Raw genomic sequence first — 13,351 nt, 5'->3', positions numbered from 1 at the left:
ATATCAAAATAGTAGTCCCATGTGCCATAGGCCCAAATGTAGTATGACAGGAAAATTCCTGTATCTCAGAAGCTGTTTTGACTGAAGTGAAAGATTTCAGATGCGGGCACAAAAAGGCCAACTGGAACAGATTAAAGTTTGTCATTTTGCAACAAGAATGACTGGAAACGATACATCAGAATATATGGAGAATCATTTTCTGTCCATCGATTAATTGTTTCAGCTCCAGTTCAGTGAAAAGTCAATTTGTGAAATAACTACTGAGCTGTTTAACAGAGTAATCAGACAGCAAGTGGCAACCCATCTAAAATGTTGAATTGAATTCATGTTATTTAATTCAGATATTACTTACCTGTAGCAAGTGTTGGTTGTGTCTAAGGGTGGGGATTGTTAAAACCAGTACCAGTACCAGCACTCTTAACCTGATACAGATACAGTACTTAATTTGATACCTTTTTTTCTATTTTATTTAATACCCATCATGTGAATGGCAGCATTCAGTTGCGTAAAATGCCACGAGACACCACAGGCATGTGGTGTAGTCCCAACATTTTAGTGGCAATTTAGCACACTGAACCGTCAACTGAGTCAAATACGACACATTTGACTCCAGCACGCCACAGGTGGACCAATCACGTGACTGGCTACGAGCAAAACCCTACAAACGGTAATTTTTTTCAAGATCTGGGTAGAAAAAGGATGAATCGCAGGTATCGTTTGATTGGAGAAGTTTTGATATTACGTCCTGCTTTATTTCGGTCAAAGGTATCAAGAACTGACATCGAGCCCGAACGGTATCAGTGACTGACTCCGAGCACAATAAGGCCTCAGTCTCTGTAACATGTTTATACTGTCCTGCCTTTGAGTAAACTATTTGTTTGAAGACATTTTCATCATGTTTATATTTTTATAACTGTACATTTAACCCTATGAAACCCGGATTGTCATCACTTTTCTTGAGCTGCATCCACGAGTTTTAAATATTTGATCCTTACACAAATTGGTGTGATTTCTTTCAACTTGGCAAGAAATGTTCTGCAAATTGCGAGAAACTTTTTAGATTTAGAAAATCATTGTTTTTTAAAAGCTTGGGTAAAATGTCAAGAGAACTATATTTAAAATCAACACAATTAAATATTTAAAATTATTTTACAGAATTATTATGATTTTAAGCACCTTTTTCATATAAATTTATTTCCTTTTTTATGTTTTGGTTTTACTTTCAAGTGGGTTTTCTTTTTTGTTTTATATGCTTGTTTTTTGTTTTTGGGGTATTTTTCTTGTTCTTGTTACTAATTTCTTGCTTTTTTTTAGGTAATTTCTTCTTAACTTGTTAATTGCCTTTAGTCCATGTTTTAGAGGGAAAACAGATTAACCCAGGTTTCAAAGGTGTTCTGTTTTTTGTATTTTTTTAATAAATTATATCCTGTTACTGCACCAATAGCGCCTCTGAAAAATACTCTGATGTATAAAACAGTAAAAAGTAAAGCTTTTTTTAATTTAAAAATAAAATATTTCAAATAAACAAAGATAATGAGATGAGCCTCAAGGAATTATTTAACCTTTAAATTATTTACACATATTTTCAGCTTTTTTGTTTGATTTTTCTTTTCTTTTTCTTTTTTGTTTTCTTGCTGAGGCATGCATTTACCTAAACACATAATAACAGATAGAGACACACAGACCCAGACTGCGAGAAGCCCCCCGCAGGGTGGAGTAAGACTGCAGCAGCGAGCAGGGTGGAGCCAGAGGCGGATCAATGAGTATAGCCAAAGAGTCCAAGATGGAAGTTGCAGCAGAGCCGAGTCGATCCGTCAGCTCGGCCGTCTGGTGATGTGAGAGGGCGGCTGCAGGCCTCCTGGGAGCCACCTGTCAATCACACTCCTCAGAGTCGTACTTAAAGTCCTGCATGATCTCACTCAGAGCCTCTTTGTTCTTGATGATCCTGGAAAACAGATCACAGTGTTACAAACATTTGTGAATATCTTTGATGGATTCTTTTACAACCAAATGATGGCCTGTTAAATTAGGAGGAAATGGGGAGTTCTGCAGCCGACAGCAGGCTGATAGAGAGTGAGTGGCTGGGTCAGCAGGGAGCGAAGGCAGTAAAGCGGAGGGGTGGTAATGGCTGCTCTTACTCGTGCTTGATCTCCTGAATCTGCTCTTGACAGCCTTCGTCCTCCGGGTGATCCTGGGCCCGCTGCCTGGCCAGCTGCAGCTTGGCTGTCTGTTGAGAAGGCACATCAGATAAGATTTATGCAAACCATTCATCAGTGGAGGACGGAAGGGAGACAGAGGATGAACTCTGAGATAATAGGAGCTCTATGACGTTACTGGCAGAAAAGGAAGTTGAGTTAATGTTATAAAGGGGTGTAAAACTTCATACAAAAGTGCTACACATCACTTCTGAACGCCAGATGTACGACTGTTGAAGAATGTGGGAAGCACAGAGGCGTAATATTTTAACACCAGTCTCGAACTGCCTGTCCAATCAGGGATGAACATCACAGAAGCATTTATGTGGTGGAGTTAAACAAATAATCCAACTAAAAGCATCATGCAATTTTCCTCCATAAATGATTTACACTTTCAGCATTTATGACTTGACCTGCCGGCATAATAATCAGCGGTGAAATGTACTTTAAGCAAGAGAGAGATTATGAAATGTTTTGCACATGAAGTCTGCCTCCTTGTGGTGAAACTGTGAAATTGCATCAAACAAAAAGTGAACTTTTAAGAGAAACTAAAACAGTGACAATGAGTTTTGGCATTAAAAAAGAAAATATTGACATTGAAAGTTTCACAGAAAATTAAAACACACATTCAAATTATTTTATTTTTGTATTTTTTGTTTTCTTAAGTGTTTTTTAGTGACAATCTTCTGATTTTTTTTTTCTTAATGTCAGTCTTCATTCAGTTTTTTTATGCTGACACTTTTTTCATTCTTTTTCTTCAGTTTCAACTTCCTGTTATTGTTTTGGCTCAGATATAAACCGTATACTAAACCAGAATACAAAAAATATCAAAATAAAATAGAATAATCTAAATGTCTGTTTTATTTTTCAGTGGAACTTTTTTGAGTACTAATGTTACTTTTTTAATGCCTCTAAAGATCTTATGGTTATATCACCTTCACCCTCTATATGTATGTGAAACAGTGTGAATTGTTGAAAACTAAAGATATCAGAGCAGGTCACATGTTAAATCCCACTTTGCTGACAAACTCCAGCACCCTGTCTAACTTGCAAAAGACATAAATTCTTTCATTCATTCATTCATTCACTCATTCATTCATTTCAGTAACTAGACCTTCATCAGAAGTGATGCAAATTTGATCCTACTGCTCTCGCCTATGCACATAAAAAAAAAAGATGTGTTCAGTATTATTTTGTTCACAAATTGAGTTCACCATCCACGACATAGTAAACACATATCACTATATACGTTTCCTTGTCTTGCACACTGCTGGATTCAGTATAATAAATCACAACAGAGTGTTTACTTACCAGTTCAAGTTTCTGTTTCTCTTTGCACTGCAGCTTTTCAATGTGCTCAGAAAGGGCTGGCCTGTCAAACTCATGGTGCAGCTTCTCCTTGATCTCAAGCACTTCCTTAGAGATGCCACAAAAGGCCTGCGTTACCTCATGGACCAGCTGCTTGTAGTGGTCGAAGTCATAATGAGGCCCTGTCCTCAAGTAGGCCTCATGTCCTCTGGAAAGCAGTAAACAACAACAATAAAAACACAAGTATCAAGTAAGATTTCAATGATTATGTGCAGAAAATCAAGGACAATAATTAAGGTGGACAGGAGGAAATGTAACTGTGAAATGTTAAATGCAGTAAGCAGCAGTATGCTTAAGAACAGACTTACTCTTCAAAGAGCTGATAGGTTTCTACCCGCTCCGACTGGAGATGATAAAACCTCTGGATCAGGGCCTTAAAGTCTGTAGGGACCTACATGGAGTAAATCACACAACACGCAGATAATTAACACAATATGTATTCATCCAAGCTGGATAACAGCTATTACTATTATTATTATTATTACTGTCACTTTCAATTAGAAATAGGTTTGAAAAATATAATCATGCTATATGTAAAGTAGGGGTCGACTGATAATGTTTTTTAAGGGCTGATACCGATTACAAGTAGTTAATAAGACCGATAACTGATATTTGGAACCGATATGCATTTACAGTAAAAGTGAAAATTTACAAAGGAAAGGTTTAATCAAAACTAAAACTTTCAACATCATACACAGCAAGTTCTTAGTAACTTTTGAAAAAGTCAAGTGGAAATTTAAATAAAATTTGAATAAATAGAAATAGCTTGCTGAGGTTTTAGAAAGCAAAAGTTCCTCCTATGCTGACAGTTCATTTGCACTATTTTTAATAAATTAATTTTAACCGCGATACAGATAATCTGTAAAATGCCAAACATCGGCCGATAATCGCCCAGGCCCATAATCTGGCAACCCCAAATGTAAGGCTTTGCAGATATTTGTATATGTATAAGTTTATTATGTTTTGACCTTTAAACCAGACTATGTTTGCACATTTTCCAGTTACAGCCTACAAAACCTTGTTTTTTTTCATATTACAGGCTAAAATCTTAATGAAAAAATAGATTATTGATATAATTTTGAATAATGTTACATTGTACTTGACTTGAATGGTTTTAAGTCATGTTTATCAAGAGGTACATAAAAGAAAGGCTTGTTACAGTGAAGTTACAGGCAGCGCTGTAACACATCCGTGATTAAACCTGACAATGAAGCTACAACTTCAGCTAACTTACACTAGCCAAGTTACCATTAGCTTTGATTAGCTTAGCACATCTGGAAGTATCAGTTTTACAGCCAACAGAGATTTAACTGTATTACAAGATATCAGATACTCACCATGATAACCTCTCGGAAAATACTGTCGCTAATACGCCGCAGTTTTCTCACAATGACATGTTTATATCTTGCAAACACGGGACGTTGTTTCACTTCAGCGTGTGAATCAGCAGCCCTGCTACCCGGAAATGACGACTCTGTGCAGCTCGTTTTCAAAATAAAAGTCTTCTAAAGACTAAAATCTATCAGAAAATAGTTTTTAAAGGTCAATAGTCTTTGATTAAACTTGGTGTCTATCGTCAGATTGATTTTTAATTATTATTTCCAGTGAAATGAGGCTGAACCTTAAGCTTTTCCTGAAGCTGTGACAGCTTTTGTCCAATAACCCAGAGCTGCTCCAGATTTTTAAAAAAGTATAATGCAGGTATTAAGAAGTGTAGTGTAATAAAACGAGTCTAAATAATAGTTATCTTTGTTAAGAGATGTAGAGATGTTATTTTATGAATCGTGCATGCTTGTAGCTCATGCAAATGTTATTTTAACATCTAATTTAGGCTCCGACTTTGCTGCAGCTATCCACAGATTATGAGGAGGGAAAGGGTCTAAACAGTATTTATTCCATTAAGTCAAACAGCAGAGTACACACTGTGTGTTTCAAAAGTAAAATGATAATGATAATGGCTAATCTGGTAATATTTGCAATTGTAGTTCAAGAAGAAAATATTTTTTATTGCATTTTTTTTGTTCAGTGATACTGTTGGTGGGTGTAATTTGGTAAAAGGAAAACAGTTCCCACATTAAAATTCATTCGGCGATATCTGCAGCATTCAACAAATCACACCAAAACAACCTAGACCTATTTAGTATAACTGGTGAGAGGGAAAATATGTACTTTTGATTTTGGGGTGTACTTTCCCTTTAAACTAAATATTGTTTCTTTGGAACCAGGGTATAAGACTGGTATTATGCCTGGAAAAACATTAAGCATCTATTATATTCTGTTAATCCTGCATTAAAACGCTAAATGCATTTGGAGATACATAGATATAAACAAAGTGTGTGTTTAGGTGCTTAGGTGGTGTATTCAGTTAATAGTTAACATGTGTCCAGTTAAGTAAATTGTTAGCACAACATTTTTATTTTCCTAACTCATGCAACTGAATGCAATGTATGTGTTACAATTAGGCCTGTTACAGGTTGTCAGTGTATCTGATGCCTGTAAATACGGAGGATTCTTGTATGTAAAGAAAAAGATTAACAAAACAATCTCACTACAAGATTTGGTAGCTGTTTTGGAGCCCTCAGTTTCTTGAGCTTGCTCTTTTCCTATACCCTTTTTTAAGCCTGCTGTATTGAGTTTGATTGATTTCAAGATCCTTTTATTAGTTTTCAAATCTCGTAATGGTCTTGGTCCTAGATATTTATCAGATTTGTTTTTATCTTATAAGCCCTCTCATACCCTCAGGTCTTCTGGCAGTGGCCTTTTAAATGTCCAGTTTTGCCTGTATGAAAAGTGCTGCACAAATAAATTCTGATTGGCTGAATGATTTTGGTAAGACTGACTGTTTTATTTTGAAAGGGGTCAAAATGCCTCTTGCAGCTGACTGTCGCAAACCAATCAAATGTTTTTCCACACAGTCAAAAACACCTCATCTCTCTTCAATTTATTGCAAATGCCTTATCATTAAAATGCATTAATAGAGATATACAGAGTAATGTTTCATAAGCACAACATCTGGGCTAAATAATCACAAAAAATGTCCCTGAGATGCAGCAAAGACAACCTGTTGCTTCTTATCTTGCAGCTCTGTTACACAGAATAACAGTGAATCTATTGGGGGCTCATCTGAGCCTTGTCTGCTTGGTGTTTATGCGATTAGAAAGCATTATTCCAATATGGAGGAAAGAGGTCGCAAAGCTACTACTGTGCAGACGCGGGCACTCCTACGCCTTCAGTCTCCCTCCGCCGCTCATTGGTCCGTTCAGCAGCTTCAGCACCACGCAGGCTGAACAGCGACACTCAGCCGGGCAGCTTCATCAAATGAGGATACCGAGCAGCGGAAACGCTGCCCTACACCATGACACTGTTTATCTGATCGATTTTACACTCCTAATGTCATTGTTTCATCAGTCTGTAACATATGTTGACAGTCGGTTTATTCGCAGCTTCTCCGTTTCTACGTTTTGATCGGAAACGACCCGCCTGTGTCGTGTAACTCTGCAGGAGGAAGCTGTTTTTCCAGATGCTCCCAGGTTTTGTTTGTGTCACCGGGCTTCCCTCCGGTCCAGTCGACAGGCATGCCGGACAGCAACGTCGCCGCTCGGGTTAAAGGCTCATGTTCAGTGCCGCATCAACAAGCCACGCCGCCCGACCACCGGGTCCCCCTGCCGGCGCCCCGGTGTCCGCCGGTCCCCCGACGCCTCTTGTGACATGACAGCTCCGGGAAGGAAGAAGAGGATCAAAGGTTACGGGCAGGGGTCCAAGCAGGAGGAGCAGGTCGGAAACACACAGTGCGCGCTGTGTGAGTGGAGAGGATACAATCATATCAAAAATTCATGTGATACTTTATTAGTCCCTGCAGGGTGTTTGCAGCCCACAGAGAGGTCAGAGCCACGGAGCAGCGCCCCTGGAGCTGCCCATACATGAGCCTGCGTCCTGGTCTCACTGCTGTCCCCCCTTGTGTGATCTCCCTGAAGCCTTATTGTGATCCTGATTTGGGCCTACAGCGTGGTAGCACCCACCTTTGCCTTACAGTTTCATCTGATGCACGGCCTCATAGTGTTGATACTGGTCGAGTCCCGGTCAGCAGTGCTCCTCCCCAGGCCTGGCAGGCTCACTTGGCTGCTCCTGACCATCACCTTCACCTGCACAGCCATGGGGTGCATCCAGAGCATCGCCTGTAACAAGTCGCGCATCAAACGCGAGAACATCGTGGTGTACGACCTGTCCGCCACCATAGACCACTGCCCGACTGTCATTGAGGAGAACTCGCCCATAGTGCTTCGGTACAAGACGCCCTACTTCAAAGCCTCGGCGCGGATTGTGATGCCCCCCATTCCGCGTAATGAGACCTGGGTGGTAGGCTGGATCCAGGCGTGCACCCAGATGGAATTTTACAACACCTACGGAGACGTCGGCATGTGAGTTCACACCTCTGTCACCTGCGTCCTCATAACATCCTTGTGACGTGCTTTCAGATGCAAAAAACAGAGTGTGTGCATGCTTCTGTAGAATAACGTTGTGCATTACACTGGAGGAGCATTTGTGCACGCAGCAGGTTAACTGTGCTTGTCAGCCTCCTTCATTCAAACGCCCACCGACAGATTCTGTTCCTGTGACTCTGGCACCTAAATAGAAAAGCTGCTATTAGAGGAGCTAAACAACAGTTGATGCTCTCACACTCAAATTGTGCCCACGGAGACATGTCCTCCCCCACACCCCCAACACACACACATATATTATCTGTAGGGCATATGTGAGGGGGTGTTTAATCCTGTCTAGTTTAGGGGTGAGACATTGGGGCTTAGGGTGGCCATGAAAGCACAACAAATAGATGGAAGGGGGACACCAGATGACAAAAACAGTTTGGCACAACAAAGAGATGATGATAATCCACTGACATACTGAACCACTAGATATCATTTTGCAGCCGGCTGTTGTAGTCTCACTGCAAGCTTAGTGTAAGAATTGTAAAGCTCTTTTGTAATTATCTTACTTCTGTTATTTTGCCTGTAAACAAAAACGCACAACTTTTCGCACCTCAGACGCACAAGTATGCCAGCGATCCCTTAAACAAATGTGAATAAAAGAATCACCTCTTCACCAAAATATAAAACAGTGGAACTGCTGTCACCTTCAAACTTACTGGCGGCTCATTTTTAAATGTTTCTTGCTGTGAAGCAGACACAAATTATCATTTTCTCTAAGAACTTCTCTAAAAACACTGAAAAGCTTTTACAATTTCTCAGAGCCCAAGATTACATCTTCAAATTACTTCATTTGGCAAAACAGACCCAGCCCCCCCAAAAGTATTAGATTTACAATTAGATATTGCTACTCATAATAGTTTGTACTTGTCAGTTGATTGACTAAACAATTAATCAAATTTAAGCACTATGTGAAAGGGATTTTCTTTAATGTTAGGACAAGTTATTTTTAATTATCAACTAAAAAAGTCACAAAATGCTTTTATTCAACTTTTGAATAATGTGTGAGAATGTACCTGTAGTTTCTTTTGGCAAAAAATACTGATTGGGCCTTGAAAAAGCAACTTAAATGTACAGTTGGTAACTTTTATGAAAATAACTTTTTGTCATATTTGCTGAAACTCTCACTAGATACATACAGCAGATAATCAGTGAAAAATTCAAGTTCCCTCTAACACTCTTTGTGCTTTTATTATCATTTGCTAGAATCCATCGTAGATGCTAGAAAACAACCAATCGGAAAAGAGGAGTCACTAACACAGCTTTCAACTGCTGCTCATGAACTGCAGGCAAACTGTGAAAATTGGCAGCTCTGAATAAAGCCCCTTTCTCATTGCACAAAAAACCCAATAACACCCGCTATCATCTAGCTTTTGTATTTCATGGGAAAGGTTGGAATCTGCATTCACTCCTGGGACAAATGATTCTGCAGTAATAGCAGGTATTTATCGACTCCAGCTCCAATTGGCTCCAATCAGCACAAATGGAAATAGAACACCCCCTTGTACATGAAAATTTTAGCCCCTTTATCAGCGAGATGCAATGACGTACCAGAAGGTGAGGCCAAAATACTGCCTATCTCTACCTGAGCAGCTCTCGAACATTGATCCAGATTCATTCTGCAATGAGCTTGAAAGAGAGACCAAATGAGTAAGAGATATGAAAAGAAATTACCACATTATCACTGACCTCCATGCTGCTTTCTGCTGTTTACTAACCTGTTTTCCAGCCCAACTGTGACACAGAAATTGACATACCCGTAAAAAATAAAATACTACTGCTGAGCTGTACACAGCTCTACTCTACTGGCAACAAGAAAGGAAGTGACCACCTATTTTTAGCAGGTGTTCCTGGGTTTAAAACCCCCTGCATAAACGCCTTAACTTGGATGGAGAAGGGGTATATGAAGCAAGATTCTATTACTGCATTGCCCATTTCTTGCCTAAAATGTTTTTAAAAACCTATTTTAGTGAGCTGCAAAATGAGGAAGTTTGTGACCTGGCTTTCATCTCAACTGCTTTTTCAAAAAAATTCTAATTCTACAGCTAAACAGTACACTAAAATACGTTTCTGAATACATATGAGGCTAGAAATAGGCAATGTAGTAAGAGAATCTCTTGACCGCGGTTCACAAACAGTGATTGACAGTTACCTTTGAGACTCCTTGGCTCTGATTGGTTGTTTCCATTCACGTGTGGTAATGCCACTACAAGCAACACGAGGAAGCAGAGGAACCTGATTTTTTTTTTTTAAACAGATGATGTGTCTCAAGTAATACTGTGTAAATATAGTGAAAGTTAATTTTATAAAAACTGCAAACTACAGCTTTAAAGGTGGTTGAAGATCTTGGTTTTGCTGACCTCTGGTAAAGTCTCACCTTGTTGCAGTGATGAAGACAGTTTCCCAAAAATCTCCTCGTCTCCAGTCTCAAGCTGTCTGTCTTCTTCCAGGTCGAGCTGGGAGCTGCCTCAGCTACGAGAAGGCCTGGTGAGAGCCATCAGCGACTCAGACGGTGTGAGCTACCCCTGGTATGGAAACACAACAGAGACTGTCACCATAGTGGGTCCCACCTCCAAGCCATCCCGCTTCATCGTTAGCATGAATGACAATTTTTACCCCAGCGTCACCTGGGCTGTGCCGGTCAGTGAATCCAACACGCCCTTACTGACTAACATCAAAAGGGACCAGAGCTTCACCACCTGGCTGGTGGCGCTCAACACCACGTCCAGGGAAAAGATCCTGCTCCACACCATCAAGTGGAGGATGAGGGTCGATATCGCGGTGGATCCGTCGCTGCCTCTGGGCTCCAGGGCCAGGCTGGTGGGCCGGGTGCACCAGGACCAGCCGCGGGTGCTGACTCGCATGGAGCCCATCCCTCCTAATGCCATGGGGAGGCCCAACGCCAATGACGCCCAGGTTCTGATGTGGAGGCCGAGGAGAGGGCCTCCACTTGTTGTTATACCACCCAAGTAGAACACTGGAAGCATCTGACTGGCCGGCTGTTATATCATATCATAGTGGGCCACTTCTGCTAACAGGATAATTAGATGAAAAAACAAAAAAAAAGAGACAAAATGAAGATCCACAAGCAGGCGGAGACTTGTGTCAACGGCACAAATCAAGAGTCTTTTGCGTGTAAAATCTTGAGGGGACAGCTGCCTTAATTCCCCACCGCTGCCTTTGACAATCCAGAAAGTATGTTTGGTCTCTCCTTCTGGTGCTGTTGAGCTGTTGGCCTTCACTGCAGCCCGGCAAAACTGAGCAAAGCTAACTCTGAAAATCCGCCATTAGTGCTGGGATGTAACGTAAACCTGTACTGTAGCTTCTCAGGCCCAGAAAGAAACGATCAAGCCTAAAACACAGACCCTGTTTAAAAAGGTTCTTCAGCCTTAATGACGACGTAATCCTGGCCTGCTCTGTACTGTGCAGTAAAGTGCAGTGTAACAAAGGAAAGGTGATTTATGTGTCACACAACACTGCTGCGGGGAGTATTCGTTACTGACAGAGATAACTGTAATATCAAAAAATGTTACTGGTTGACTTTTAGAGATGATGTGAGTGGTGGCGTGCAGGCATGTGTGTATGTGTGTTTTCTATAAGGGAAACCCAGGGTTGGGTCCAGGCTTGCTGCTGCTTTGTCACACCAGACTGCCTCACACACACACACACACACACACACGCACACACGCACACACGCACGCACACGCACACATAAAGCGGGGGCCTCATTATGCCACAAGAAGGGCCATTTTTAAAGATGATTTTAAAAAACAGAAAGATTTTCAACATACATGCATCCTCAGAGCTACTTTGTTTCATGTTTTTTTACATATCACTAAGAGTGTAAAAATCACAGCTTTTGGATTTGGTGACATGCACGTGATTGTGTATCAAGAAGAACCTTAATTGAAGCCCTGCAGCGGGATTTTTTTTTCTTTTCAATCACAAATGGCCAGTTCATCCAAGCTGCAGAGCTTCTCCCTCCCTGCCTTTCTGAAAGCCAGTGATGCCTGTGTTGATGACAGCCTTCTACAGTGAAAACATTGTCTTTCCCATGTACCATCTAATCAGATTTGTGAGGTGGAAAGGTTATTTTATTTTACGAGTAATAAAATGAGTCTGCCTTCAGAGGCTACGAGAGGACAAACAGAGCTACACTATGTCTTTATCCAGTCAGTGTTTGTTGTTGAAGAGCAAAGATTGTAATAAACTGTATTTACACAGTTAGATTTAAAGGATCGGGTCATCAAAATTACAAAGAAAACACAGCTTCTCACTTATCTCGCAGTATCCAGCCATGCAGAGTTTAGGGATTTTATTTGTCCGAGTTTTGAAATACGTCAGTGAGACATGTGCCTCCTAACTAATACTATAGAGGTGAATTAAGCGTCCTTGCATTTAAAGAAGACTAGACATCTGCAGCCATGTAAGCAGCTATGTAAAGGTGTCATTAAATGCCAAAATGCTCACAATGACAATGTGTACCTGTGTTAGGCGATGATAGTGGGCATATCTATGTTCCCCAGCTCAATATCCTCTATATATGACTCATTCAGGAGACCTTTCAAAGGGTGTTGTGTTCTCAGCTCAGCTTCTCAGTTTTTCCACAAGGTCAAATATTCAATATGTTTTCCTGGGTCAACATGTTGACATCAGCCACATACAGCTTAAAGCCTACTGATGTAAAGCCTACTGATGTAATCCTCCTAGAAACCTACACACCACAATTTGTGGGCAAGACAGTTTCTTGACTTAAGACACTGATATCTCCATAGCAGCTGAACCAATTTTTACCAGTCAAACCACGTTTGAAATGTCCTTATCCCGTCATTTTTTTTTGCAATTTGAGCTTTAAAGTTGGCCCTTATGGACCTCTTACAATGTTAGATTTTATCAGGAGACACTGGACCCTGGGAACATAGTAACGACCCCAAAATGCTATGTTTACTGTGTTCATCATCTCAGTTTAGCGTGTTAGTTACTAAGAATTTGAAAAAAACTGTCTAGCAGCATGCACATCCAAAAGCATTTGAAATACTAGGTGCTGGAGAGAACAAAAATACAAAAATAGAGACTACACACTAGACGATTTCCAGATGAACATTATTTATTACCTCCATGTGTGATGCTTCAGGCCCAAGCCCTTCTTCAGCCCAAGAAACGTCACACGTGAAGGTAATAAATAATGTTCATGGGAGCATCATCTAAAGTGTGGACTCTATTTTTGTATTTTTGTAGCTACTAACAATCGCACATCTAAGGCTGGTTTAAACTTTGGAGCCAAAAAAGTTCAGCTGCCGCGTA

At 40.4% G+C, this 13,351-nt stretch overlaps 2 protein-coding genes across 2 annotated transcripts; one reads left to right on the top strand and one right to left on the bottom strand.

The window, feature by feature from the left end:
* Nucleotides 1-1,392: 1,392 nt before the first annotated feature.
* On the bottom strand, nt 1,393-5,012 carry rex1bd (required for excision 1-B domain containing). Its single transcript, XM_042483965.1, has 5 exons — nt 4,901-5,012; nt 3,872-3,954; nt 3,507-3,711; nt 2,139-2,227; nt 1,393-1,945 (listed from the first exon to the last, which is right to left on the bottom strand). Exons 1-5 carry the CDS (start codon nt 4,901-4,903, stop codon nt 1,873-1,875), a joined length of 453 nt encoding a protein of 150 aa, XP_042339899.1. The 5' UTR covers nt 4,904-5,012; the 3' UTR covers nt 1,393-1,872.
* A 2,563-nt stretch (nt 5,013-7,575) lies between these two features.
* Nucleotides 7,576-11,038, top strand: fam78bb (family with sequence similarity 78 member Bb). The gene is made up of 2 exons (XM_042484197.1): nt 7,576-7,981; nt 10,498-11,038. Exons 1-2 carry the CDS (start codon nt 7,605-7,607, stop codon nt 11,018-11,020), a joined length of 900 nt encoding a protein of 299 aa, XP_042340131.1. The 5' UTR covers nt 7,576-7,604; the 3' UTR covers nt 11,021-11,038.
* Nucleotides 11,039-13,351: the final 2,313 nt, after the last annotated feature.

The sequence above is a fragment of the Plectropomus leopardus genome, chromosome 3 (assembly GCF_008729295.1).
Source record: "Plectropomus leopardus isolate mb chromosome 3, YSFRI_Pleo_2.0, whole genome shotgun sequence".
Lineage (NCBI taxonomy): Eukaryota > Metazoa > Chordata > Actinopteri > Perciformes > Serranidae > Plectropomus > Plectropomus leopardus.
Note: the sequence above shows the minus strand (reverse complement) of the source record. Positions and strands in the feature narration are given on the sequence as shown.

What these genes read in the sequence shown, in the direction of transcription:
- rex1bd (XM_042483965.1), bottom strand. An exon ending in ACCTATCAGCTCTTTGAAGA is followed by an intron (nt 3,712 to 3,871) that starts GTAAGTCTGTTC and finishes ACTGCTTTCCAG; the next exon opens with AGGACATGAGGCCTACTTGA. An exon ending in AGAAACAGAAACTTGAACTG is followed by an intron (nt 2,228 to 3,506) that starts GTAAGTAAACAC and finishes CCTTCTCAACAG; the next exon opens with ACAGCCAAGCTGCAGCTGGC.
- fam78bb (XM_042484197.1), top strand. Translation starts at nt 7,605, where the DNA reads ATGCACGGCCTCATAGTGTTGATACTGGTCGAGTCCCGGTCAGCAGTG. An exon ending in ACCTACGGAGACGTCGGCAT is followed by an intron (nt 7,982 to 10,497) that starts GTGAGTTCACAC and finishes GTCTTCTTCCAG; the next exon opens with GTCGAGCTGGGAGCTGCCTC.